The 27,272-nt window shown below is 41.1% G+C and overlaps 6 protein-coding genes across 6 annotated transcripts; 2 read left to right on the forward strand and 4 right to left on the reverse strand.

Annotated features, from left to right (window-relative positions):
- Positions 1-1,460: 1,460 nt before the first annotated feature.
- On the forward strand, positions 1,461-3,329 carry LOC135635129 (transcription factor MYB41-like). Its single transcript, XM_065146000.1, has 3 exons — positions 1,461-1,942; positions 2,131-2,907; positions 3,054-3,329. The coding sequence occupies exons 1-3, from the start codon at positions 1,680-1,682 to the stop codon at positions 3,079-3,081; spliced, it is 1,068 nt and encodes a 355-aa protein (XP_065002072.1). The 5' UTR covers positions 1,461-1,679; the 3' UTR covers positions 3,082-3,329.
- A 2,668-nt stretch (positions 3,330-5,997) lies between these two features.
- LOC103982046 (uncharacterized membrane protein At4g09580) lies at positions 5,998-8,081 on the forward strand. Its single transcript, XM_009398844.3, has 4 exons — positions 5,998-6,327; positions 6,772-7,042; positions 7,334-7,504; positions 7,702-8,081. Exons 1-4 carry the CDS (start codon positions 6,161-6,163, stop codon positions 7,837-7,839), a joined length of 747 nt encoding a protein of 248 aa, XP_009397119.1. The 5' UTR covers positions 5,998-6,160; the 3' UTR covers positions 7,840-8,081.
- A 459-nt stretch (positions 8,082-8,540) lies between these two features.
- On the reverse strand, positions 8,541-13,641 carry LOC135635863 (nucleolar protein 12-like). The gene is made up of 6 exons (XM_065147266.1): positions 12,953-13,641; positions 12,818-12,870; positions 11,941-12,010; positions 11,717-11,839; positions 11,472-11,600; positions 8,541-9,174 (listed from the first exon to the last, which is right to left on the reverse strand). The coding sequence occupies exons 1-6, from the start codon at positions 13,571-13,573 to the stop codon at positions 8,728-8,730; spliced, it is 1,443 nt and encodes a 480-aa protein (XP_065003338.1). The 5' UTR covers positions 13,574-13,641; the 3' UTR covers positions 8,541-8,727.
- Positions 13,642-15,152: 1,511 nt separating this feature from the next.
- LOC103982048 (protein HAIKU1) lies at positions 15,153-16,783 on the reverse strand. Its single transcript, XM_065147268.1, has 2 exons — positions 16,661-16,783; positions 15,153-16,539 (listed from the first exon to the last, which is right to left on the reverse strand). The coding sequence occupies exon 2, from the start codon at positions 16,477-16,479 to the stop codon at positions 15,493-15,495; it is 987 nt and encodes a 328-aa protein (XP_065003340.1). The 5' UTR covers positions 16,480-16,539; positions 16,661-16,783; the 3' UTR covers positions 15,153-15,492.
- Positions 16,784-17,871: 1,088 nt separating this feature from the next.
- LOC103982073 (ubiquitin carboxyl-terminal hydrolase 21) lies at positions 17,872-23,000 on the reverse strand. Its single transcript, XM_065148088.1, has 8 exons — positions 22,842-23,000; positions 20,551-20,625; positions 20,313-20,433; positions 20,087-20,197; positions 18,995-19,167; positions 18,579-18,914; positions 18,379-18,498; positions 17,872-18,285 (listed from the first exon to the last, which is right to left on the reverse strand). Exons 1-8 carry the CDS (start codon positions 22,998-23,000, stop codon positions 17,872-17,874), a joined length of 1,509 nt encoding a protein of 502 aa, XP_065004160.1.
- A 1,846-nt stretch (positions 23,001-24,846) lies between these two features.
- LOC103982049 (glycine-rich cell wall structural protein 1.8-like) lies at positions 24,847-26,392 on the reverse strand. Its single transcript, XM_009398847.3, has one exon. The coding sequence runs from the start codon at positions 26,348-26,350 to the stop codon at positions 25,019-25,021; it is 1,332 nt and encodes a 443-aa protein (XP_009397122.2). The 5' UTR covers positions 26,351-26,392; the 3' UTR covers positions 24,847-25,018.
- Between the last annotated feature and the right edge of the window lie 880 nt (positions 26,393-27,272).

Consider the following 27,272-nt stretch of genomic DNA (forward strand, 5'->3'; position numbering starts at 1 on the left):
AACATAACAAACAAATAAAGATACACCCTTTTTTTTTTTCAAATCCATTATATAGTATATTTCAATTCTTGACATAAATGTTTTTTACATTATAATTATTTTCTAACACCAGTAGCGCCAATGGCAAAATATGAATTCTTTTGTCTCAGCTGAAGGTGGCGAACTTTTCTGATCCTTCCATATCTGTCTCCTGCATCAGTAAATCCTTGAATGCCTATCCGAAATACTTCCAACCGTATGCTTCTGAAGGCAGAATTGTAATCGGTGATTGTGGTGTGTGATTCTCAGTTATTGAAGGATTTTAGTAGACCAGACATGAAAGAGGACTGTCTCCTGGAAGAAAGTTTGGTCATCCTGCATTTGAATTACTAATGATATTTGGCATGGGAAGCTATCGGAAACTATACAAGTCCACACTTGTGCACTTAACCAATTTGACTAGTGAGAAGCTTTATGATGGATGATGCAGAAATAGTGCCAGTCAAAATTCATGTTTGGAATTATGATACATCTTTACTCACCAAATTTTGGTTGCCTTAGTAATAAGCAACAAACATTGAGGTCATCCATTACATGTCTTCACCTCGGCCATTGAATGCGAGAAAAGAGTTCAGATTCAGAGGAAGATGACTACCGTTGATTGGCAGAAAGGAAGGCTGCCATTGAAATCGAGTGATGCTATTCTTTAGGGATGGCTAAGCCAGCGATATGATGACGGCCTCTGAGGATCCTCTTTGACCAAGCGCGTGATAAAAAAATGATAGATTGTTGTCAACGCAAACTCCAAGTTCTCCAACATGGTCGTCACGCTAACCACTCGGTAAATTGATTAGGAGAATATCGTTGAATCGACTCGATTTCTTGAAGCAACTCAGCAATATTAATTTGATCCTCCAGGTAGAAATGGTCCCTGCAAAAGGTAGTGTTCGGTGAGGGCGCTAAACCAATCGGCACAGGAAAAAGGACGTGCGAAATAAAAGCTTGGGGAAGAGCAAGCAACACTTGCAAGAATCTTATGAGGATGACGGCATCGATGATGTAGAAAAAATCTTGTAGAAATCAACTGCGAGCCCCAACCTGTCAGGGTGATGTCTAAAATTGCTAGACTTTGATTTGTTCTCGCACTTGTATAACCCACGTCAAAGCTAATGTGAAAGACAGTGGACTTTGCTTCTGAGAGAAATATCGATAAATCATCCCATCAGAATCTAATGATGTGAAGGTAAATAAGCTTGCGTGACATGACATGACATGCCATGCCAGGCAAAAGTAAGCAGGTTACCCAAGTAAAGATATTTGATTACAAAGAAACATTTATGCCCTGTGCCTTCTCTAATTGGATAAGCAAAATTTTTTGAAGATGATTGATCTCGAGGTATGTAATACTAGTATGTCTATATGTAATGGAACATTCCTTGAACTTTCTTGGAAGTCTACTTTGGGAAGTAACATAAAGCAATAGATTATGGAGCAAAGGGGAAGGTGAACACATTAGTTGTTGAAGTAAGATACCGGTGAAGACAAGAACCCTTGCCTTTCTAGAACTCGATTTCTCACGCAGACTCCCCTTTCTAGATCTTGATTTCTCACACAGACTTACCCCTCACATATCCAAGGCTGGTTTGATACCTTATATATCCACATCTGTTGCGCCTCCGATCCAGCCTCTTCCTAAAACAATGGGCAGGTCTCCTTGCTGCGACGAGATTCACGTAAAGAAGGGGCCTTGGACTCCCGAGGAGGATAAGAAGCTCGTCGACTACATTCAGCTGCATGGCCACCGGAGCTGGCGGGAGCTCCCCAAGAACGCGGGGCTGAATCGGTGCGGAAAGAGCTGCCGCCTCCGGTGGACCAACTACCTTCGGCCTGATATCAAGAGAGGCAACTTCTCAGAAGAAGAAGAACGACTAATTGTTCAGCTCCATTCGGCCCTCGGAAACAAGTAATCTTCCTCGCCCAACTAGCTAGCTCTACTGATTAGGTTTGGAGACAGTGCGCGGGGTAAAACCCATCCGATCTCTTTCGATTCCATACGTTCGCTGCAACATCTATACTGGTCTAGGTGAAGCCAAAGTATTCTTTCTGTTTGTTCTCAAAGCTCTGTGTAATCACCTTGGCTTTTTCATGCAGGTGGTCCAAAATATCTACGCATCTACCCGGACGGACCGATAACGAGATCAAGAACTACTGGAACACTCATCTCAGGAAGAAGCTTCTCCGCGTGGGCATCGACCCCGTCACGCACCAGCGGGCAACTGATCTCGATCTGCTATCAAGCCTTCCGAGCCTTCTCGCCGCCACAGCAAAGCTTGGCAACCTTGCCAACCCCTTGGATAATGCTCTTAGGCTGCATGCAGAAGTTGTAGCCAGATACCAGATGCTCAAAGGCTTAATTACGCTGATGATTCCTTCTGTTCTACCTCCTAACACGGATGCAATGAATCCGCTGGGCTTAGCCTCCCCTGGAAGATATCAAGTGAATGATCTCCTTCAACAGAATCATCAGCTTGAAGGACTCGTGAATGGCTCTCTCGCATTTGGTCAGGATCAGATGCTGCCGGCTCCCGGTCCTTTGGGTTTGGTCAATCCAAATACCCCTAGCAGTTCTCAAGCAAGCCCGGAGTCAAGGATTCCTCAAGAAATGATGATGATGATGATGAAATCCAATTATGATGGTTCCTCCACTTTGATAGATAGCAACAGTGGAATAACTACTCCAGGTTTTAGTTGTTTGGACATGCCAACTGCCCATTCAACTCCTTCTTCGGTCTCGATCTCTCCAGAGAACGAAGCTGCAGACTTCATGCAGGGCGCATGTGGACCAAATGCTTCAACCCCTTCTCAAGGTTGGCAAGGTCTAAATCTAGCTGAACCAGATGACGATTTTTCCTGGAAAGATATCCTAGAGTAAGTAAACAATAGTTCTTCCTTGAAACACCATTATCCATCTCTCTATCTCTCTCCCTTTGTTCCTGTTGTTGGGACATTTGCGTTAGTATTGTTTTTTGCTTCCTTCTTTTCTCTAAATTTATGTCTTCTTGTTTATTTTGCAGCCAAATATGCTGGGCGGACGAGTCGTAGAGCGTGAACGCACAAGTCCGTACCACTTCGATTATATGTTGCTCCCTCCCTTTCCAATTAATCGGAGCGAGAGAGAAAGACAAAGAAAGAGACCATATTTTGTGACAAATATTTCTAGCAGACTTTTCATGACTTGTTGTTTTATTCCTTCTTCTGTACGATTTCGTTACAGAAAATCTTATGTTATTGCTCCTGGTTACAGTAAGTTTCCGATGAGGATACTTTGTACAGAGACGGAATCCTGGCCATTATTAGTATGAGCAGCTCAACGAATGAAATCCTTCGTCTCTTTGCATATGCATGCGTTTGCTAAACAACAATTCGTAACAAATTCTTACTACAAATAATAAAATCCATCGGCCAAGCTTTTGAGAACAGTAATCGATTAGCATTCCATCATGGTCTTCAAGTGGAAATTTCTTATGAAGGTACACACACTACTATAGCCTCAATCCAACAAGACATCCAACGGATCGATGACCATAGTAACTGTAACTAAACTCTACAGCTATCTTATTTGGTTTGTCACCACTGGATGGGGGATTTAGAAGAAAATGACTCTCGCTCGGTTTACGCTGTCAAAAACTCTTTAATTGAATACTTATAACTAAACAATTTGTATCTTAATTATTCAAGATAATTCACGTTTCATTTTCTTGTTTTGTTTTGGTTTGGTTTGGTTGAGGAGGGCTTAAACAAATTGTCATTTTACGGTAGTGATAGAATTCTGGGCAAGCTTAGAATTCCGCATAAACTTCTCTTTCTCAAAGCTTTCCGCCAGATCAGAAAATGTATTCTCAGACAAGCTAACCTTCCCATGCAAGTCATAGCATAATGTGCAGTAGGTGTGAGTCCTGGACCTACAGGAAGCAACTAATTAAGTTACCTGCACTTAATGATGCTTCATTCAACTGCTCCACTGGGTGCAATGAAGTCTAAGCTGATTATTCTGCAACAATAGTCAAGACTAGTTCCCTTTCCTCTTGTTCATTTCCTTACTAACAAGTTGTTATATTGCTCATGAGGGTTTTCAAAGTTCATCCTTGGATGCTCCTTCGAGCTGATGTCTGGTGATATGCTTTTCTCGCTTTCGATCTTGGAGTCAAGGCTAGGTTCGCTTAAGAACTCCAGAAATGGTGGAGATCTTTTCCAGAAAGGGGTGCAGACCCCGATGCTACCTCTGTTCAACAAAGCATTTTGCACTAGAATGAGCTTTTTTGTCTGCTTCTTGTTAGCCGGAAACAATCAACCTATCTGAAGCTGACATCATGTAGATTATGCAGGTTTGAGAATCCCTACAGTTTTTGTCTGAAGATTACTACACGCCTTGTCAAAGGTGCTTACCTTCCTGCCGTGTGGAAGACAAATGTTATTGGTACAACATGTGATGTCATAAGCAGGAGGTTTCCCCGGCCAATCTCTGCTGATGTTCATTGTGAATCGGCGACTCACATTCTTGTCAGTCAAAAGAAGATTAACCACATTCTTATCGCCATCTGCCTATGCTGTGTCGCGAGATCGTCTCCAACAGAAATGCTTCCGGTGACATCAAACGATCAGATGAAGATGCAATATTTGTCTTCCCTCGGTATCATTCGGCCACATTAAAACATTAGAGAGAGTAAGCGACATGCAGCAAGAGACGCGAATCAAGTGGGCCGGGCCGCAAAAGAATCATCTCTTTAGACATGAATTGATTCAGAGGAACCAGCAAAAACTTGGTTGCCAAAAAGATGTGTACTCTGCAGGAGTCATCTTCTTATTCTCTGGATCACAGAGTGAACTGGCGCAGCTTTCTTCTCGCTGTTTACGAGTACCCTTCGGCTGTTGCGTGTCAACGCCGCAATCCATCCATCATTTTGTGGATGATGAATGTCTGCTGGTCTGTCCAGCATATCTCTATCTGACAGTGCCACTGATCCAACACGCCACCCTCCACTCTCGCGTGCCGGAAAACAAGTTGTGCTGTCACAGTTATCATGTGCTGCTTTAGCAGACTCGTATCTGTCTGACTTATTGAAGTCAGACTAAAATATTGGATAATCAAATTTGAAACAAATATAAGAACAAAAGGATCCACGATGATCTTATTTGTATCATTTCTGGATTGACTATGAATCAAGTCTTGTTTTCCTACACACGTATCATCAGATTTAGAATCATGAATACAAAAGCCCGATCGGATCGGGATGGATTTGGACATCTAATTAGTCGAATTTGATATTAATAGGATGACATTTGTGGTTAACTATGACGGCTGCCATCGTTGTTATGTTGACTTTGAATTCGATTATAGCAAGCACAATTGATCTGAGTGAGCAAGTCACATCACTGAGGAAAAATACTTACTAATGCCAACTGAATAATTCGAACGTTAGGTTTCTCTCTCTGTCTTCTTTTTGGTTAGCGGCTCATAGTTTTATCGTCTACTAATACAAGGAAAACAAAAATAAAAATAAAAAGAGCAATTAAATGGCAACAACAAAGTTGATAGTGTGTCCAAACATGTGTTTTCTCGACGAGGATTTGATATATTTAAATCGAACCCGAAGAAGCATCAAAGATTAGATAATCATTAATGTAGGAATAAATCCACGTGTGTGGAGTGGAAGCCACGGCAGACTCGGGACCACCCGTTCTCAAAAAAGCGGTGCAACACGTTGGAAACGACACGGTGATCTCCGCGGTGGAAATCTTATCCTGGTATGCACTTAATCCCGACCGTCGGATGAGATTCGAGCGTATGAGATCTTTCGGCAGGTGTGAGGTTTCGGATTCCGTTTAAATCATCAGCCGCATGATGTTTCGGCCGTACACGTGGCGATCATGGATCGGCTGGAAGCGAATATTCGCACAGCTTGCGGCCGCAACAGGTGTTCCTGCGGAGCAACAGACTCTTCACCGGCCACAATGATACCTACCGCTCGTCATTACGAGTCCGATAAGAGAGGAGAGAAGCAGAGGGGAGAAAATTTAGGGCTTCTTCGTTGTGATCCGATTCTCCTCCCCTCTGCCTCTCTTCTCCCCAGTCAGATCCTCTCTCTCGCCCCGCTGATTCGTTCGTTCGTAAGAGAGGACGATGGGGAGAGATTCCAAGTACTCGTTGTCGAGATGGGAGGCGGCGGCGGCGGCCGGTGTGGTGGCGAGCTTCGGATTGGTCTTGGTCGCCGTGTATCTTTCGATGCCGTCCTCCGACTATAGTTTCCTCAAATTGCCCCGCTCGGTCGAGGACATCCAGGATCTGAGGTGATCTTTCGCCTCTTTCCGCAGTTGCAGGTGTCAAACTTTAGTTCTATTCAATGAAGATCTCCGTGTGCATTAAAGTGGATGAAAGTAACGAAATTTGGAATCCTTCGATTTTGTTATTCTATGGTTTAGCTTGGGTTCTTGTTAGGGGTTGCTTCTGGATAGAACTTGTTGTACATCGTGAATATGTTTCGAGATTTCCTCTGTTAGAATCAGTCATGGTGAATGAAAACAAATAAAATAGGTTTTTTTTTTCTTCATATGGAAATAATTTTTTATTTCTGCTTTATCTTGAATTATCTTCCAGTATTTTCCTTTATTTTGAGTAATTAACGTATGTTACATAACACCTTTGCACACAATTGTGCCTCGATGAAAACCACTGTCAACAGTTGTGTTCTGTGCGAGTCTTTCTGATCCTGTTATTGGAACCTGTGTGTGCAGGGATAATCTTGAGAGTTACACAAGTGACTACACCATACAGGTTTTGGTGGGCTACTGCACAGTCTACATTTTTATGCAGACTTTTATGATTCCAGGGACCATTTTTATGTCCCTTCTGGCCGGAGCCCTTTTCGGAGTTCTGCGAGGCGTAGCTTTAGTCGTCTTTGCTGCCACAGCTGGTGCATCTTCATGTTATTTCTTGTCATATCTGATAGGAAGACCCCTGGTGTTCTCGTTGTGGCCGGACAAGCTCAGTTTTTTCCAAGAACAGGTGAAAACTTGGCCTTTTCTTAACACTGGTTCAATGGAACATATTATGAAGATGTAGGGCTTAAGTTGTAGATGAATCAAGAGCCTGTTTTGGCTGATAGATGTGTTTCCAGTAGTTTCGATACTTTCTTCACATTATGTATATCTAATTGTAGTCGTTTTTAGTGACTGAAATGTAGTAATTTCAATTGACGCAGCCATTTCGGTCTTTTGACCAGTTTGTACATTTTGCATCCAATGAATTTTCTGTGTCCATGTCTCGTTAATATAGCAGTTGCGTATCTCGTTTCAGGTGGCTAAAAGAAGAGAGAAGCTGTTGAATTACATGCTTTTCCTCAGAGTCACCCCTACACTGCCAAATACTTTTATCAATGTTGCTTCACCAATAGTAGATGTGCCATACCACATATTCTTCCTGGCAACGATCATTGGGCTCATCCCAGCTGCTTATGTCACAGTCAGGGTATCATTCCTCTGCCTCTAACTAGTTTGCTCGAGTAGCTGACTTTTTTTTTTCTTTTTTGTTTTGTTGAGAGGTTTTAACTTATTTCTTTAATGGCTATAAAATCCTCTTGTATGATGTTTCATTACAATTTTGACTGTGTAGCTTTTCGCATATGTGTTTTATGTGATGTTGATTGGCCTTTCGTTGTATGTCAGGCTGGAATTGCCCTTGGAGAATTAAGATCTGTGGCCGACCTATATGATTTCCAAGCAATAGCAACACTATTCTTTATAGGGATTGTTTCGGTGACACCCACGTTGATAAACAAAAGTCAAACTGTAAATGATGCATAGGAAAGAAAATGAAGCTGGCATTGTTTGTGTGATCATCACAACTGTTCCCTCCAAGTCTTGCAGCAGATTTCCGGACTGGAATATCCAAAATGGAGGTCGTCAGTCAATGATTATTTGCTGCTGATTCTGGGGAGGGAGGATACAATATATGTAAATATGCCTAGACCTGATTTGTGTTTTTGGATTTCCAGTTCATTGTAAATGCTTCGTTTATATTTTTATTTTGGTGGGTTTATTTTTCATAGATAAGCTTAATTTAGTTTTCATGTTAAATTTATCCTTTGTTTTTCTTAGCATATCCCTAAGCGGGTCGCAGGTGTCCTGTTTGCTACGCTACGTATGGGTTGATTGCATCGGTGTCTGACGTATCTCGATAAATATTGGTTTTGGTGGAAATAGTGAGATTTGGAGCTTTGCCATTTAATTCTGCCAGGAACATTTGATACCTCTCCTCGACCACCACCTCGATGGGGTCTTTAATGGGGGCGGCGAGGCTACGATGCGCTGTCTTACGAAAATATCATGTGAACTTGAAATACAGACCCGAGAACATTGTTAGGTTGAAATCCATGTTTCAGGGTAAAATTACAGACAAAATTACTGAAAATTAATGTAATAAAAATTTCTAATTACTTTTTTTTTTAATCAAATTCTGCGAGAACAAATAGAATTCCGGTTGGTGATAGAACCGAAAACACACCTTCAGCATGCAAGATGAGTTTATGGAAGCGTGCCAGTTACCACAAAAAGTTGTTGAGTCGTGCACAGCCAACATTACAAGAACTAGGAAGAGACTTTCTTCATCTTAGTGCACTTTGTCAGGTCAGCAACCAACAAACAATCTAGTGCACAATTAAATATTACAATGAGTCGATCAAATTGCGGACTTCAATCTTTTCTTGCTTTCTTGTTGACGTGGGTATTCAGTGGTGTACCAGCCTCCAGTTTGCGTTTCTTCAGAAGTTGCTTTGCTTTCCTGGCAGCAACCGCAGGCCGTTTTGCTTTAGGAGCCATCTGATCTGAACCTCCACCCCTCTTGTTGTTCCCTTGGTTACTGACTTGTGGCCGCAAGTTTGACTTCTTCATCACACCAGATTTGCTTGATCTCACTCCTTGGTATGACAGAGAAGCAGCCTTCACCTTGGCTTTGTCATTTTCACCTGCTGACGATGTCCCACCATTCGCCACACCATGCGTCTTCCCTGGGAATTGCCTCTTTGGTCCGACACTCGAACTCTTTGATGGTGTAGCATCCGCAGACTTTGCATGGCAAACTCTAAGCATACGATCTCTAACCTTTAAGTCCCTTCTCTTAGCAACAGAATTGGCAGCATCCTGCGGGCAAAATGTGCAAGACTCCTGTAAGAAACATGTTCGTACAACTGACATCACCTACCACTTTGGACACAAACATGTATGTGTCCAGTTGTTTTCTTCTTTTTATTATTTTCCGTGCTCTTCCGTGGCTGGCTCACAACACGATTAAAATGATAATGTGGTGTGTCTCTATATAGGCCTCAAACCTTTTTTTTTCTTAATCTTGAAGCGACGATTATAGAAAGAATACCATCTCTGCCATCTCTGGTTTTGTGCTTAAAATGTTCAAACATATGGCGGATAATTATATTTTTGGTTCTAACTCTAAGAAGCAGCTACACAAGTATGCTCCAGGAGACTATAGCTAATTAAATATGTACAATAAATGTTTCTACATATAATTTACCATACATAATATTCATATTCCAATACATAAATACAAAGCTTATGACAGTTATAATGGTAATAATGATGCAGAAAAAGATATTTCTCATATTGCTGAAACCAGAGAAGGAAAGAACAAAAGCCTATGTAACAATTAAGCATACAGAGGGTGAAGGTAAAAAGATACTTGTTAAAGATTAGAAGATTAACAAAAAAATGGAGAAATTATTTAATGAAGTATTCATAAGGATAGAAGTTTTTCTATTATTCAACAATGTGAAGAAATTAATGAAAATAATGTTTGTAGAATAAACACTAAATGCTTAAAGTCGAGGAACATTGATGATTAAGTGAAGATCATTTGGTGCCCTTTCACTTGTAACAACAGAGAAAATAAACATGGTCGAGGATACAACTAGTGGTATTGCCATATAAGGGAAGCAATTAAATACATGATTGTAGTTCTCGAAAGACCCAGAACAAGTAGATTCAGAAAAACCATCTTGTATCCTTCAGTTGCTTAAAGCTGATCAACAAAAAGAGTATACTCAACAGAATATGTCAAATAATTAGTGTTATGCTAGTTTTCAAAGAAGATGATGATGGGACATGAAATCTTAACACCCTTACATCTTCTAACTAGATTGTGCCTTGATTTATGTGTTCATATAACAAGCACACCCTTCAGAAGCTGGCTTTGTTCAAGCAGACCCATGATTGATAGATTTGGAGAACGAAGACAATTAGAAATAAAGATGGTTAGAGTTGATATCTACTAAATAGACTAATGAAAGATGTCACAGTGCATTCAACTCAGGTTAAGGGGCAGAACTTGAGGTGATACCAAATTAGTACCTTGGTTGACTGAATCGTTAGGACAACTGGCATATAGCTTTATCAAATGATTCTTATCCTGACATCTGTGCCAAATATAATGTAATCCAAGATTTTGAAGAATGAAGAGTTCCATCTGGATTGTTTAAAGCTGAAATCAGAAATTAAGAAAATGCAGAATTTCACCTGAATTGCTCAAAGGCTGATGTATGCTAACCTAACAGGTTGATCAAACAAATATCAGTCTAACGGGTTAGGTGCATGTTAGAGTGTCCCCATCCGTGACAGAGAGGATCAACAATAATGCCCTAAATGCCTTGTGACTATTATGCGTGGCTCACTGGACTCTAATCAGGATAAGAGAGGAATTGTCAGAGGATTTACTTAAAAAGAGTCAAATGAAGCCTAATTTGTTATCTTTGAGCAAGTCAATCTGAAGCCACACATAATATGTTGGTGCACATGACAGTGTGTTAAACCTCTGTTTCCCCTGACCTAGCAATATCTAAATGGAGTCAACAGAGATTGCCAAGAACAGTACTCAGTTACAAACACATGTACATAGGCCATATAGCAAATTAGGGATTTCAAAAAAGTGAGCCACAAATCAAATTAATTTCATGTAGAGCCATGGAACCAATCAAACGATTAAATGAAGTGTTTTCTAAAGCTAGCTTCATATTTAAATTTAGATACTATGAACATGGTCATACTTTAACATGCATTAGGAGATATAGGCCTCGGTCAGAACTGACAGATAGAGAAATAATAAGAGAGACTATAGTACACTAATTAGTGGGTCCATTGAGTGATAAACCAAAAAAGTGTCCGAGGTATCAGGCCATAACAAACTACAGTCACCATACATAAGACGTGATTGGAGACCTAGAATCTAAAAGATGAGGAACTAAAAGCACAATCACTAGGTTTCCTTTGTAGTGCTTATAGCAGTGTGAAGTGAATGTCAAATACAAGTATTAGAAACTAATAGCTAGGAGGAAAAAAATGAAAACATAAACAATAGGCAATATATAGATATGTGATTAATTACTGGCAAGAAGAATAGTCAATCATAAAAGAATCGTAGTCAATCTTACCCGTGTTTTAAACAGAACATATGCAATACCCTTGCCCAAGCTCGTCTGAGGATCTCTAACAACTCGTATAGCTTCCACATTAGATTCTATTTCGCTCACCCCACGAAACAACTGATAGAGTTCTTCATCCTGAAAGCAAAAGTGAACATTACCCCAAAAAGTATAATAAAGCTTTTTTTTACAACCCTCACTACCAAACCATGAACTCTCTAAACTTCAATACAGAGAAAAACAATAGATATTACCTTCACATCAAAAGGTAGGTTGCCCACAAAAACAGTCCTCTTTTTGTCGTAAAGTGGACCATCTCCTCTCAATTTCTTACGAGGTGGACATGCCATGTCTACACGAATGTGATTTCCTCCAAACTACATGAGCAAGTATAGTTATCTTAGACAAAAATCACTACTGACCAACAAAGTGAAGTACACAGCTCTTAAAGAACAATAAAAAATAGAATCTAGCCCACCTGTGCCATATTATGGGATAGTGCAGCCTTTGCTGATTGCTCATCTTTAAAAACAATGTATGCATGTACACTGCAATGTAAGAACGAGGTGAAGTAAGAAAAAATGCATAAACATAGGCTAAAACTATCAAATATTAGCAGAGAAACAGGACTAAAAAACATCAAAAAGATCCACTAATAAGTAATAAAAGAAGAAATCATCAATTACTAAACATACAGTCAATCCACTTGCCTATCAAAATGCAATATTAATTGACGCTGATAATAAGAGGCTCAGAGAACTTATAAAATTTAGGGTTGGTTTTGCCACGTTCACTTCGATTGCTGTTGCTGTAACAAAGTACTGTTCTGAATTTAGGCATGAATAATCAACTGGCTGTAGGCTGAAAATGACATGCATAGTATGCACACGAGGCAAGAATTAAAAAGAAAAAAAATCAGCAGGCTGTGAATCCCAGTCCTTCAAAATCAGCAGGCTACAAATCCCAGTATATCATCCTGATTTAAGAGGGAAAAAAAAACACATCACACCCGTATTGCAAGTGCCTATAAAATGGACAACGGTGAGATGCAAAGGGTTGATATATGCCAGAGGTAGATAGAACATTAGTTACCAACTAACGGCGCCTATTTCCCAATAAAAGGATCTATATGACAAACCTCAAATAAATGTGACTAGATATTAGTTGAAGGTTATGATTATGTTTTCATATAAGAGTTTGATGACATTGTTGAATTCGTTCCCCCTCAAAAAAAGGTGAATTTCAGGCACATTCGGGCTTCCAAAATTGAAGTTACATAATGAAAAAAATTAACGAGAAGAACTTATTTGCAGAAGTTTCATCATAAATCATAAAATAACAAAAAAATTACTAACCTATCAACAGCATCATTGATTTTTCCCTGCACTATCGCCCTGGGTGTCTTGCTCTGATCAAGAAAAACCAATACAAAAATCAGGAAAACATAAAAGTAAAGAGGTCATCTTAGGAGCAGAGTTTGACGCACTCACGTAGACAATAGGCACGGATCTTATCCGGACGGACTCCACCTCACCAAATTTCAGGAACTCCTTCTGCAGAGATTTTCGCTTGGTCTTTAGTGGTAAATTTCCAACGAACACCGTCCTCATAAGCTTGCTTTCGTCATCGAAGGCCTCCTTTGAGACCTCCATGTCTGATGAGACCACATCAGCCGCTTTCCTCTTCTCCCCGACTGCAACAATCCTTCCTTCAACCCCATCACCCTCGAGAACATTCTCCGCCGCATCATATATCCGCTTCTCGTACTCCTCCTCTATCTCGCGCCTCTTCCTCTTCTTTCTGTTCTCTTTGGGACTCCCGCTGTCTTCTCCATTCTCGTACTTGTTCCTTTTATTGGGAATGGAGACGGGCGTCAAGCTAGGATTAGGAATTCCAGACCCCTTACTCCGTTTTCTCTTCCTCGCCTCTTGTGCATCGTCGACGCCGCCACCTACGAGGTTGGACGGTTTCCCAGCCAACCCTAACCCTAGCTCGTGCGTCGGGAGAGGCGACTCCGGCTGGGGCTTGCGGCGGAAGGGATTATCGTCGGAGAAGAGTGATTTGACGACGGCCGAGGATTCTTGATCCGAATCCTTCGATTTCCTCCCCATCGCTGGGTTCGATTTTTGGAGAGGAGACGAGAGGAGGCGCGGATTCTCGCTGGGGATTCCCCGGAATATATATATATATATATATATATATATATATATATATATATATATATTGATGGGCCGGGTCGGGCGTGGTAAAAGTAGTCGCCCAATTCGAAGAGGACACGTAATTTATTGGAGCGAAATTAGAAAATTAACAAAAACAAAAAAAGAATTCGTGTCTTGTTTTTTTGGAACTTAATAATTATTTTAAATATGAAAAAAGAAGAGGTAATTGATCTTTCCTTAGAATCTCATTATTTTAAATATGAAAAAAAAAGGAGAGGTAATTGATCTTTCCTTAGAATCTCACAAGCTACTAACTATACCACTGTTGTCAAATGCATATTAGTCTGTTCAGCATTAAATGTTTGGCATAGCTATACTCATCTTAACAACCTCCATTAATTAATAGGTGAGAGACATGACTTTTCTTTGTTATTGTTCGTGTGATTACTACGTGTGAACGTTTATGCCTAACACAATATCAAGGCATTTTCATCTTTTCTTTCTCATCTGAAATCTTTATGGATCGGTTTAGGATGAATCAGTTCGATCGCGTATGTATTAAATATACAATATATATATATATATATATATAATATATTTATAATACTTTTGGCACCTCCACAAATCAATATATTCAAAAGCATGTTTTAACTAAGACAAATTGACTCAAAAATAAATAAAGATAAACTCATATATATATATATATATATATATATATATATATATATATATATATATAAAGCTTCAAATATGTAAAAAGAGAGGTTGCCATGTTTTCTCTATTTTTCCCAAAAGCATCAAACCATAGATTAATGATGAGGTCTTAAAATAGTACAACCCAAAAGACCTGAGCTTAACATGGAAAAAAATTCCCTCAATTGAGAAGGTTTCTATTTGATTTGATAAAACTTATCGACCAATTAGCTACGAATAACATGATTGAATGAGTATGCTACAAAAGATTAGAGTAACCAAAAAATTGATGCCAATAATGTTATAGATTGTTGGTTAGTATCCAATTAAGTATTTTTGAATTTGATTCTATGTTGATATGCCGATAAATTACTTATAGTGTTTTCAAATAGACTTACAGTATTTTGAAAAAAAAAAACTACAAGCTTATTCAAAAACATTATAACTTAGAAATTGGAAAGGAGACTATTGTTGTATCATATCAAGAGTATTTAAAAATATTATTAAAATGTGGGAACACCCCATAGGAAATATGAAAAATGGACCCAAAAATAAATTTTTTTTTCTCAAAAATTTGCCCTTAAAGAAATACAAGAGAGAAAAAAAAACAACCTTTTGTCCTCACTTTTTATAAGTTTAGAATTAGCTTTTGGCATACCTATTCTAGACAAGAAAACTATGTGCAAGAAATGAATATTTGTTTTGTTGTATAGATGCAGAAGAAGCCAATGTAAAGACACCATCTCTAGTTCAAATTTAATATATTGTCTCCTATAGACCCTAAAACCACTTGTACAATAAGGATATTATTACCAAACAATCAGTATGAGAATTGATGTCTCACACAAGAATTACTACTTTGAGAAAACATGAAAGTATAACATTATGAGATCATTAGTAGTAAAGTAAGTCAATACAAACATGAAGCACGAGAAGTCAAAAGTAGACTATATTTCACCTGCCTCATTTCCTGGTACACCTTCACCCTCCCAGAAGCTCAGGTTGACTATATATCCAGAGTCATTCGCTCAACCAATGGCTATCCACATCTCCTTCGACACTTGGGTTAGATCTTTGGTCAGATTCATAGATTACTTCTGATGCAGAAGAAATGTTCCTCCTTGCTATGTGTTTCAAGGAAAGATGGTGATGTGATGAACACGGTTCGCTCGTTGCAGCTACAACATGTCCCTCCATCTGGGGCTCAGAATGGGCAAGAATCCCGAGGGGGATTGCGGGAACAAGAACCCGAGGGGAGACGGTGGTGGCTGCGGCCCGGCTCCTGGTCCAGCCCCCAGTATCCCCGATTGGGCCAACGGAGAGAAGGCGAAGTTGGGAGTGGGAGGGTACAGAAACCCTGGCGAAAGCAGTGGATAAGGTGATAGGTTCAGGAATGCGCTTGGAGAAGGCAGCGGCAAGGGTGATGCTGATGGAGTAGGAGGGAGGGGCAGCGAGCTGGAATTCGTGATCCCTCTCGGGGATGGCAGGACGAGCGGGCGCGGGGAGGGCAGCAACCCTGGGGACGGAAAGGGGGGCATCGGCGGCTGCGGCTGAGGGTGGCGGGACGTGTCGGAACCGAGGAGGGAGCTCTCGAGATAGCGCATGTAGGCGGAGACGGGCGATTCAGCCCAGGCAGCGCCGGCGGAGGGCGAGGGACGGGGGAAGGAGGAAGAAGGGTTCGAATTGGGGTGAGGAATCGGCACCGGGAGCAAATTAGAGTTAGGGTTTCGGTAAGGCACAGGGGGCGGATACCGGGGAGGAGGCTGGGCGGCGGCAGCGACGGGGCGGAGAGGAGGGTGAGGCGGCCGGGCGATGGGGGCGAGCGGCGGGGGGCGGATCTTCTGGAGGCGGGTGCTGGGGGACCTCGGCTGCGGCGGGCGATGCTGAGGCCGGGAATTGGCGGGGGCGGCGCCGGGGCTGCTGTCGCGGGAGGGGGTGCCGGTGAGCTGCTGCACGATGCTGCGGAAGTCGTTCTTGCTGATGTTGTACACCTGCGGCGGCGGTGGCGGTGGTGGTTGTTGCTGCTGCAGCTGCGGTGGGTTTTGGTTGGAGTAGTAGTTTGGCTGGTGGAGAGGGCTCTTGCGGATGTTCTTGCTCAGCTTGTTGACTCCCAGATTTTGTTGCTGTTGATGATGATGGTAGTGATTATTTCTCGACTGATCCATACTTGTGCCTCCTCTTCGCAAGACCTTCTTTCCTATGACCTTCTTTCCTATTGGATCTTCCTATGATACCAGGAAGGGAGGGAGAGATGATGAATGATGAGAGCGAGAGAAAGTGGAGAAGAGAAGTAATTGAGACGGAACCATAGAGCGGTGGAATTGGTGGTGGGGGATGCTTGCTTACGTGCCCGAGCGGCCCTCCCCCTTGCTGGATTTTCCCAGCCTTCACCTGTGCTTTCCTTTAAGCTGAGGTTGCGAAGACGCATCCGAATGGTGGTTGAGTTGCCTCGCCTCTCGTTTGACCGGTGCAGCAATAGAAATCCACGGTCAAAAGGGGCCGGCGAGAGGACCACTGGTAATGGTGTGAGCTGGAGCGAGAAAAGGAAGTGGCGTGCATGTCTCCGGGAGCCCGACTCATAACGGATGGCACGAGACCGACTCACAATCGTTCGAGGCGCGGAAAGTGACGACATGGTTGGATAGGATGATGGTAGGACGTATTTCCATGACACTCTTTTCTCGTTGTCAAAAATGTCAGGCCATCTTCATCTTCCTGTGAGCATTCTGGACGTTTGTGGCTGCGCCAGCCCTGGATACGATGTTGAATCGACGCGAGTTACACGTGTAGTAGAAAAGCACGTGGAATATGCCATGCTGGCTGAACATAATCCACGTAGGTGACAAGACTGGACACATCATAAACAGTTGCAGATCAAACATTATAATCCAGATCGAGGTCGTAAACATTGTGTGTCCCTATGGAGCTAAAGTAAAGCGATGTTTTAATTACAAAAAGGTTTCTGCAGGCTGGGGAATCCAAAGGAACGGTGACTTCGACTCTTGCCACACAAGTGCCCTGTGTCTAACAAGAAGATGGTGTAGGATCCTTCGGCACTCTCTTTATATCGGGACCCCAAATATGAGCCATCGATGAAAGATGGATGACCTCTGATGCTCGCGTTACAGCTGCGCTAAGAATGTGCGTTCGAACCAACCTTCCTCATGTTGCTGCCACGAGACTCTCGGGTTCGGTGGCTGTTCTCTTGATCTGGACATCCTTCCCAGTCTGTCGTACCATTAAGGATACGTTCCTTTGCTTCTTTACTGCTCTTGAATTCCACTTGGACTTGTGCAACAAAATCATTTTCCGTGTAATCTTCTGCAAGATTCACAGATATGAATGTAAAGATAAGCACTGAAGAAAGCGATGTTTCGAAATCCTGAAACCAAGCAGATTGGTATAAGATGAAAACGAGCTGCTTGATGATGAGTGCGATCCTTCAGATGAAAGAACCTCACCCAGCGGTTCAATATCAAACATGTTGTCCAGATGCGGGTCAGAAATGGACCATCGATTGCATTGGTTATGGCAAGCCGATAAGCGTGACAGCTTTCTCAGCTTCGACTGCGGTATGTGCAAGAAGATGGTCCAGACAGATCCTCATCACAACTATTCTTATGGTTCCTCAGTTTGAATGTCCCCAAGGGAGTTTCTATCTGACGTCCTTCTCCCTCACGGATGAACGCATCATTGTTGACTGGGCCGGGAGGAGAAGAATTGTTGCATGGATCAGCGTCCTCATGTCTTTCGGAGGTGAGACTAGAACTACTGCAACCATCCTCATAAACTAAAGATGAGCGATCATGTCTTTGTGCATGACCCAGCACAGATGATGGGGAACTATCAGTTGCCATTAGTGTCTTAATTTCCTCCATTAAGTTCGAAAACCAGCACGACGATCGTTGCTTTACATAAAAGAGCAAATAGGCATCCTGGGCTAATACATCAGTTTCAGAGACTCTAAACACCTGCAGATAAACATCAAAAAGTAAGCACCATAATTATGCCTCCCTCCCATGGAAGTTCAGTAAAAAAAAGAAAGAAATTTTGTCAGAATTTGCCTTCGAATCATTAATGCAATGCCATGTACTCGGAGAGGAACGAATGCAGCAGAAATAATGTCCAAATTCTAATGAACCAATGTGCAGCAAAACTGCATAAAGATCATATTTTGTGTGAACCTGCACAAGTTGAGTATAGATCATGAGAAGTTGATTTTGTTCTGAAGTGCAATCAGCAAGAAATTTGAAGGAACACAAACCTCATCTACTGGGCAGCTAAGGCATGGAGTCAGGTCCAGTTCCAATGGATACTCCACGGGATTGCGAAGCTTGTAGGCAAAAACCCCATTGTTCTTGAACCTCTTGAGATGGAGCGTGAGAACTTGTGGTGTATGGTCCAGCTTAAGCTGCTTCTCCAGCGACACTTGGGCCTTACAGCCTTCACAAGTGAAGTTGATGTCAGGATCATCAATTTTCTCCGACCTGGTGAAAGACGCAAGAGCATCTACGATGTTGTCCACATCATCAATCTCCAAGCTGAGATCGAGCAGCGGTTCAAATGTGTCTGAACAGTGACCACAATTGCAACAACGCAGCTGAAACAATGAAAATATACCATATAAACGAAGAGAACAAAGAAATGCGCAACCATCTTAACAAGGACTTTCAGAATTACCTGGCTTCTAAGACGGCCTCCAAATACATGCTTGACGAGGCTGTCTTCGTCTAATGAAGATGGCTGATCTGTAGTGCAATGACCAAGACAGCAAGTGTGTAGATTATCCAGCAAGGAGTGGAGAAATTCGTGTGCATCTTCTTGCTGTCCTAACTGAAAATGTGGTGATATTTCTGCCAATACAATGGTTAAGTGTTCCAAATTTCAGTACATTTGAGATAGAAAAAGATACTATCTAATACTTTGCTCTGTTTAAACAAGCATACTAATGACCAACGTACACAATTTCAATCTTATGTGACAAAGTCAAAATCACTTAATCAACCTGAAGTTTGAAAACTTTTATTTGATAGGAAATATATTAATGCTTAATCATCATTCGACACATAATCGTTACTCGGAAGAAAAAGTCTATCTATTGACATTGATAGATAAAAGTCTAAGGTAGATGATTGAGGGTTGTGTTCCCCTTGTCGCCCACGTGGACAAAATACCAAAAAGAGGACGTTATTACGATTACAAGTAGTCCCTCTAAGACCAAGTATAAAATCTAATCCCGACGCTACGCTAGGAGGTTTTCTTCTCAAAAAAATCTATATCCATTAAGAGACCTCGATCAGTCACTTGAGTATCAAAGAGATCAAATCAAAAAATTTCTTCTGACAATCTTAGTACAGGTGAGACCTCGGGAGCTCAACACTTCCACCTCAGAACCATCTTAAAATTATCTTAAAAATCTTATACTCTTAAGTTTGGACCATATCGAGTTACCTTACACATCGATGATAATTTTTTATAACATTTATTGGACTGACAACGAGCGAGACATGCACAAGCACAAACTCGCAGTACGAAATCCTCTATAAACATCACCATTGGATTATCTTATACTCATGAGAAAAAGGATATATTGGCTTCCAATATCAATAAGCATTTGGAAAACACAGTCGATAGTAAAACTATATTTGGCATACGATAGATAAGAATAATAGGAACAACAAAACTTCAGATTTCATATAGAAACATCAGCATGCATCAAGCACATTAACAAAACAATAAATAGATGGCATAATAGGAGACTGAGAAGCATACTGTTCAAATTTTTAGCAAAATCTGTTGGGGAGATCACATATCCTGAAAGAAACAAAGAACGATTGATGTGTCCTTTCAAGGCACAGAAAGAGCAGAAACCTCCAATGTCACCTGGAGTTCCAGAATCAATCATTACTTTGTCTTAGAGTCAGCAAATAGTACAAATCCCAAATAAACGCAAATCTGAGAAGAGAAGAATTAATGGATGAACCACAAAATCTCATACCACAACAGGAACAAGGATGATCCATCCTGCGGATCTTCTGTACGAGGGGCACGGTATGCGTGAGGCACTGTAGAACCGCATTGAGGAAGCACGTATTCCCCAAGTTGAAGAGAGCAGCTCCCTGCGATGGTACCAACCACGGCAAACGGATTCGCGTCAAAATCACATCCAAGATGGAACCTTTGCTCAAGAACCGATCACAACGTAGACGATAAGAGGAAGGTAAAGGAATCCTTACCACGACGCCGGGCTCGTAACTCATAGACAGAGGCGAAAGGAAAAACAGTTTCGCGTCGGCAAAATCACGACCGAACTAAATGGAATAGACGTCGAGAAATCAAACACACACAAAAAGAACGACAATTAAACCCTAGAATACAATGAAAATTTGCAGTACCATGATGTTGATGCGAAGGAAGGAAGAGGCCGACTTATTGAAGAGAGGTTAGGGTTCTAAAGAATTGGCAATTTGGTGGTACAAGAAGGGTTCGGGAAGGGGGAGGGGAGGGAGGGAAACCACCACGACGCTTTAAAAAGGGAAGAGGCGGCACGGACACAAGTTCGGCAGACTTAGACTTCTTCACCGATACGCTGTTGGCAAATAGTTTGAAGACAAGTGTTCTTTTTCCCAAATACGACACTGGAAAAATCCATTTTTGTTAGGATAAACTTCCTAAAATAAATTCCTATTTTAAATAAACTCTCCTTTTTTTTCACTTAGTAGTTCTATTTTTTTTATTTTTTTCCAAAAAAAAATCTCTGATTTTTTTAATTGGATAAAAATAGCCTCAACAAATAATTTGTCTTTCTCTTTTTCATTTTTTCCCTTCCTTTTAAGCTAAATCCAAATGTCTCTTGAAATTGCCAAATGAAAGACACAATAATGTTCAATAAAGCATGAAACTATAGTATCTTGGTATCTTGTAGTTTCAATAAAAAACAATGCAACTCACATTCCACTTTTTTCAAATTTTCTTGGATTTATATAAAACCATGGAAATGACTTAAGAAAACGTAGATGTTATTTTTATTTTTCTAAGCCCTTAAAGCATGAAATTATATTATTTTCTTTAATTTATCCATTTTAAGGTGAATTTACAACTCCCTTGGGATAAAATCTATTTAAATATTATTATAGAATGTTTTCTTAAATTTTAAGGATACAAAATTTTTTTAGAGATCTGAGTTGCACTATTTTTTTAATGGGGTTACAGTATTTTTGGGTCTTATTTAAAAATAGTTTAATCTCAATAAAAAATAATGTAACTCAAAAATTCACTCTTTCTAAGAATTCTTAAATTTTCAGAATTTTTTTTTAATTTGTAAAAGACATGAAAATGCCTAAATGACTTTTTTTCTTCTTTTTTTAGAGCATTTAAAATAGATATTTTAGCCCTTAAAAGCATGAAAAAAATGTTATTTTTATAAATCTACCCTAAGGTGAATTTACTACCACTTTGAGATAAAAAAAAAAAATCACTTGAATATTATTAGAGAATATTTTATGAAGTTTTGATGTAATAAAAAAATTTAAATACTCGAGTTACAATGTTTTTGAATACGGTAGCACTACGTTCAAAATAATGTAACCTCATTCAAAAACTGTATAACTCATATTCCATTATTTTAAAAAAAAATTCTAAATTAAGAAATCTTATAAATAATCTGCAAAGGCCTAAATAATTATTTTATTTATTTTGTAGCCTTTAAAATAGGTATTCTTATTTTTCAGCCTTTAAAAGCTTGAAATTATTATTTTTTTAATTTCAGTCAATTTAAGATAATTGTTCAACCAGTTTATTATTAAAGAAGGTTTTTTAAAGTTTTAAGGAAAAAAGTTTTAGAGACCTAAGTTACATTGTCTTTAGATTCTATTCAAAAACAGTATAACTCGCTTTCATAATTTATAAAAAATGTTCATCTCGAAGATACCTTTAAAATGAATTAGGAAATCTTACATGACTAGTTTTTATGATTTTTAAAATTTTAAAATACGTAATATTTTATTTATTTCGGTCCTTAAAAACTTCAAGTTAAGCCATTATTTTGGGCAAATTTCTTAAGAAAACCTCAAAAAAAAAAAAAAATTCATACGACGCCCCTTTTTTATTTTTCGTGTGGAGCGTCTCTTAATTTTAAAAAGTAAAATGAGCTCACCTTTGGCTTTCATATCATTCGTCATCATTGTTGGAGAACAAATGTGTCGTGGTTGGTGAGTCAGCATGACCGGGTCTACGAGTTGATGTCGAGAGTTCTCTATCGGTTGAGTTGGATGCCAAGGTGGGCCGGACCCTCGCGACGAGGTGTTAATCAGCGTTTCTCGGTCCGGGCATTGTCTGCGTCGAACGGCGTCTCTTCGTTCTCGGGCTGGTTGGTAGCTCGCCTTCGTTCGCGGGATGGCGATTCCCAGGTCGAGGCCCTTGGGGCTCGGGGGTGGCTGTTTGCCTGCAAAAATGACCTTCGTCGGGTGGTTTCCGACTTTGGCCCCTCCGACGAGCAAGTCAGTTGTGTTTAAGTTATTTTTTTTACCTCCCCTGATCTTATACTATTGTACGATGGTAGGTTGCTCGCGGATTTGGCGTGACCCCTGATCTTCGAGAGTTGAGACGACACTTTTGACTTGCCGTTATCTCGGGACACACGGAGCGGTGTCAGATGGCGCCGCCCCGGGTTCTCGGGACAGGACATGTGGAATAGCGTCTCGGTACAGATTCCGACTTGGTGTGTGAGGGTGTTCCCCTTACTTATTCTCGGGTTGGCATGGTGGTACGCGAGTCGAACATCGTCTTGGTACAGATTCCGACCTGACGTATGACATCGATTTTGACGTGTCTTAAACCCAAAATAGAATGTATCAACCACCTTTACCTCTGTGCCATTTCCCCACCCTTTGTCCCCTTTGTATATTTTTTCTCCTTCGTCATATCTCAATATAATCAGCTCCCCTTCATATGTGTTCCCCTCTATTATGTCTTAGTAACACCTATTTGCCATCAAGTTGGTAGTCACACCAAAAGAGAGAAGGGGTTAGGTGACGACTAACAAGATGGAGGCCATAAACTTGAGAGGCTCTTTATGATAATAAACCAAAAATAAAATAAAAACTTCAAACTTTTTCAAACAATTTATCCTTTTAATCTAATTTTTATTATTTATTATTTTTTATAGTATTTATATTTATAAGTTTAAGATTAATTTTATATTATATTTTATTAATATAAAATATATTATTTAATTTATTAACTATGAGTTATTTTGGAGTGATCTAAGTTTTGAGTCGGTTAAATCAATTCATTTGAATTATTTTTAATTAAATGAGTTGATTAGTGAATTTTTTGGTTCAATATGAGTTTGGAAAGAGAGAGAGATCCATTGAAAGGGACAAAGGAGTTGTTGTTGAGGGTATAATTGTTATTTTAAAAATTAGAAAAACTCCAAATAGGGTCACTCTAAACAAAAAAAAAAACTAAAGGGTTGTTTTTTTAAGGATTTTGCCTTTTTTATTATCATGTTACAATATTTGTGGTTATTAAATGTATATTAAATTTAATATTATTATAATTTCGATTAAATATTTTTTTTCTTTTTAATGAATATGTGTCTCACTCGACTTACGTGAAGAGTCCAAAAAATTACATCTCTGATCAATTAAGATAGAATCAATATAGATGACAGTTAATGATAATCGGATTGTGCTTCTTACTCGCACCTTAAATTGTAACTCATATCTTTAATTAATATAAAGCATAAGGCTATTAATTTCTATCATGTTTTTATCTCACGTACTTAGCTTATAATTGTAGAACCCAAGTGGTAATTGTGTTGTACTCCCAATCCCCACCTCCCTATGGATTATGATGCCAACTCAAAATTATTTTAAATAATTTAAATGTAAAACTCGTGGGTTATTTTTTTTATTAAAGTCACTTTTTATTTTACTTTTATATGTTTATTAATTTATGATAAATAATATATATATATATATATATATATATATCAATTAAAAGTATGTTTCTCTCTATCTAAATGTTACTTGCCTTATGCATCTAACCTAAGATAGAGATAATAGTATGAGTGATCCAACGATAGTTACGTCTATCATTAATAAAAATTATAAATTTCTTTTGGAAAATTTGATTTTTGTTTATATATTTATTTATTTTTTTTTGGGGATGCGATCACTGTTGATACGAGAAGAAGATATTTGGTACGACAAAGGTTCGACTTTATCGTAGGACCGATGGCAAAAAGGAGAAAGAGTTTGTATCATTAATTTCGCTGATGATGCGATAAGAAAATTTGATATATGATAATTTATATATTATTATTTAACACGAAATTTTATCATATGATCATTTAATTTCATATTGACTGATGAGTAAGTCGGTCGAATCTTCCTTACCAAAAGAGTCGAGGCCTACATCTTGTTCGACCAAACTCAGAACCAAGGGCTAAGTCCGCAAATACGAATGACCGATCAATCAAATGATCCCTTGTCACCACACTCATCAACCAAATATTATGCAAACAGGAATTAAGGTTTTAAAAGCACCCTCATACGATCAATCCACACATTGCTCAGAGCTTGCAATACCCAAACTTGAAGCCCATACACAACACCAACAACAATATTATTATTCTTTTTTTTTAGCAGCGTAAATAACTTATAATAGATGATGGATTCCAAGGGCTTCTTTAGGTCTCTCTCAAGGAGCGTGTCCACCCCCGTAGCCAGCTCCGGCACCCGAACCACCACCAGCGCCGCCTCCATAACCACCAGTTCCACCTCCGACACCTGAGCCTCCACCAGCCCCACCTCCATAGCCACCAGCTCCGCCATATCCACCTCCGGCACCTGATCCACCGCCAACGCCACCTCCATAACCTCCTGCACCACCGTACCCTGCACCGCCACCAGCTCCTCCTCCACCACCAAACCCACCTCCATGCTCCCCGCCGGCACCGTACCCTGCGCCGCCTCCGGATCCTTCACCTCCACCAACACCGTGCTCTCCTCCAGCTCCATATCCGTCACCGATGCCACTACCACCACCACCACCATATCCACCGCCATGTGCTCCTCCAGCACCATACCCACCACCAGCGCCACTGCCACCACCGCTTCCATAACCTACACCATGTTCTCCACCTTCTCCGAAGCCACTACCCCCACCGCCACCCTTACCGCCACCACCTCCATATGCACCACCATACTCTCCGCCTGTGCCAGCGCCACCATAGCCCGCGCCACTGCCACCACCGCTTCCATAACCTACACCATGTTCTCCACCTTCTCCGAAGCCACTACCCCCACCGCCACCCTTACCGCCACCACCTCCATATGCACCACCATACTCTCCACCTGTGCCAGCGCCACCATAGCCCGCGCCACCGCCATTGCCGCTACCATAACCACCTCCATGCTCGCCGCCAGCGCCATAACCGACACCACCGCCTGTACCACCTCCACCTCCACCTCCATTACCGCCAGCACCATAGCCACCGCCGTTACCACCTCCACTCCCATAGCCAACCCCATGTTCAGATCCAGCACCATAACCAGCCCCTCCACCGCTACCTCCCCCACCACCGTAGCCAATCCCATGTTCGCCTCCGGCTCCATATCCAACACCACCGCCGCTCCCTCCACCACTACCGTATCCACCTCCATAAGCTCCTCCTAAACCACCACCAGACTCTCCCCCAACTCCATAACCACCGCCGGAACCTCCCCCACCTCCACCACCATTGCCGCCACCACCACCGCCACCACTGCCGTAGCCGCTACCATAGCCAACGCCATGTTCCCCTACGGTACCATAACCAGGGATGAACTGGCCCCCAACTCCATAGCCACCGCCAGAGCCACCACCACCTCCACCGCCAGAACCTCCAGCAGCGTAGCCGGAGCCCCCACCAATGCCGTGGCCTGCACCATATGGCGCTGTCTCTACGAAGCGTACCCTGGAGGCAATACATATGGTTGCACCCAGCAACACTAGGAGTGGAACAGCAACGCTAGCGGGAGAAGTGCCCATGTCACCAAGTTCGCGTTGAGGATGGGATGGAACACAGCAAGAGGTTGGGCATTTATAGAGATGGTGAGTGGAGATGGTTGAAGTGTAATGTGTGGAGCTTGTCAGTTGGGAGTGGCTGGGCACATACATGCACGGCGAGCAGTGCACACCATGTGTGCCCCCACACGAAACTTCTCAAGCTTCTGCGTTCCTGCTGTAGTGCAAACTCCATCTTCCCATGCCCACTACACCAATCGAAGAAATTTTAAGCAAAATATTTCATACGTTTTCTCCTCACCCAACTCGTCCGGTCATTTTACTATGATCACAGCATGCATCAACAGATTACTCCACTCTATCACTTGGATGCGTTCTTAGCCTTTTCTCCACTCCTCAGCAGCGCTGCTTTCCTGCATCCTAAGCTGGAACTATTGGAATAGCGCACGATTGGTTGTGCTATTGCACTCCAAGCAGGAGGACCTACTTGCTCACGAGCAAGGTCTCCATAACCAGAACAGAGACCCACTTGGAAGCATACTTTGGAGTTCTGGATACGGTGGTACACATTGTGGGGTTGAAAGATAACTTTTGCCTCAGAACAAATAGAATGTCGAATTCACATTGAGTTTCGCAGTGCTCTGCTAAATTCTGTACGATTTCTGCTAAATTGTGTTCGAAGAATGAGCTAAATTGCAGCGTTGACCATGCAAAGGCCACACAACTAGAGTTCTACGGCGAGCCTCAAATACAGATACAACGCAATCATTCTGATGAGGCTAATGGATCTTGCATATGGACTTAACCGTAATCGTCAAGGCTAGCGGTGACGAGGAAGGGCGTGCCAAACCTACAAACATATATCTTCAGAACTTCCTTTAAGATGAGATTACTTGAACGAATTAAGACAGAAGCTTATTTATTCACAGAGAGAGAGAGAGAGAGA

Source organism: Musa acuminata, chromosome BXJ3-4, assembly GCF_036884655.1.
Source record: "Musa acuminata AAA Group cultivar baxijiao chromosome BXJ3-4, Cavendish_Baxijiao_AAA, whole genome shotgun sequence".
Classification (NCBI taxonomy): Eukaryota; Viridiplantae; Streptophyta; class Magnoliopsida; order Zingiberales; family Musaceae; genus Musa; species Musa acuminata.

Excerpts from the sequence above, each read along its gene's own strand:
- LOC135635129 (XM_065146000.1), top strand. The coding sequence starts at position 1,680 with ATGGGCAGGTCTCCTTGCTGCGACGAGATTCACGTAAAGAAGGGGCCT. Across the intron at positions 1,943-2,130 it reads CATTCGGCCCTCGGAAACAA|GTGGTCCAAAATATCTACGC; the intron begins GTAATCTTCCTC and ends TTTTTCATGCAG. Across the intron at positions 2,908-3,053 it reads TCCTGGAAAGATATCCTAGA|CCAAATATGCTGGGCGGACG; the intron begins GTAAGTAAACAA and ends TTTATTTTGCAG.
- LOC103982046 (XM_009398844.3), top strand. The coding sequence starts at position 6,161 with ATGGGGAGAGATTCCAAGTACTCGTTGTCGAGATGGGAGGCGGCGGCG. Across the intron at positions 6,328-6,771 it reads GAGGACATCCAGGATCTGAG|GGATAATCTTGAGAGTTACA; the intron begins GTGATCTTTCGC and ends CTGTGTGTGCAG. Across the intron at positions 7,505-7,701 it reads CTGCTTATGTCACAGTCAGG|GCTGGAATTGCCCTTGGAGA; the intron begins GTATCATTCCTC and ends GTTGTATGTCAG.
- LOC135635863 (XM_065147266.1), bottom strand. The coding sequence starts at position 13,573 with ATGGGGAGGAAATCGAAGGATTCGGATCAAGAATCCTCGGCCGTCGTC. Across the intron at positions 11,840-11,940 it reads TATCCCATAATATGGCACAG|TTTGGAGGAAATCACATTCG; the intron begins GTGGGCTAGATT and ends TTGCTCATGTAG. Across the intron at positions 11,601-11,716 it reads ACCTACCTTTTGATGTGAAG|GATGAAGAACTCTATCAGTT; the intron begins GTAATATCTATT and ends TTTTGCTTTCAG.
- LOC103982048 (XM_065147268.1), bottom strand. The coding sequence starts at position 16,479 with ATGGATCAGTCGAGAAATAATCACTACCATCATCATCAACAGCAACAA.
- LOC103982073 (XM_065148088.1), bottom strand. The coding sequence starts at position 23,000 with ATGTCCTGTCCCGAGAACCCGGGGCGGCGCCATCTGACACCGCTCCGT. Across the intron at positions 20,626-22,841 it reads ATAGTATAAGATCAGGGGAG|TTCGGTCGTGATTTTGCCGA; the intron begins GTAAAAAAAATA and ends TATTCCATTTAG. Across the intron at positions 18,915-18,994 it reads GAGGCCGTCTTAGAAGCCAG|CTGCGTTGTTGCAATTGTGG; the intron begins GTAATTCTGAAA and ends TCATTGTTTCAG.
- LOC103982049 (XM_009398847.3), bottom strand. The coding sequence starts at position 26,350 with ATGGGCACTTCTCCCGCTAGCGTTGCTGTTCCACTCCTAGTGTTGCTG.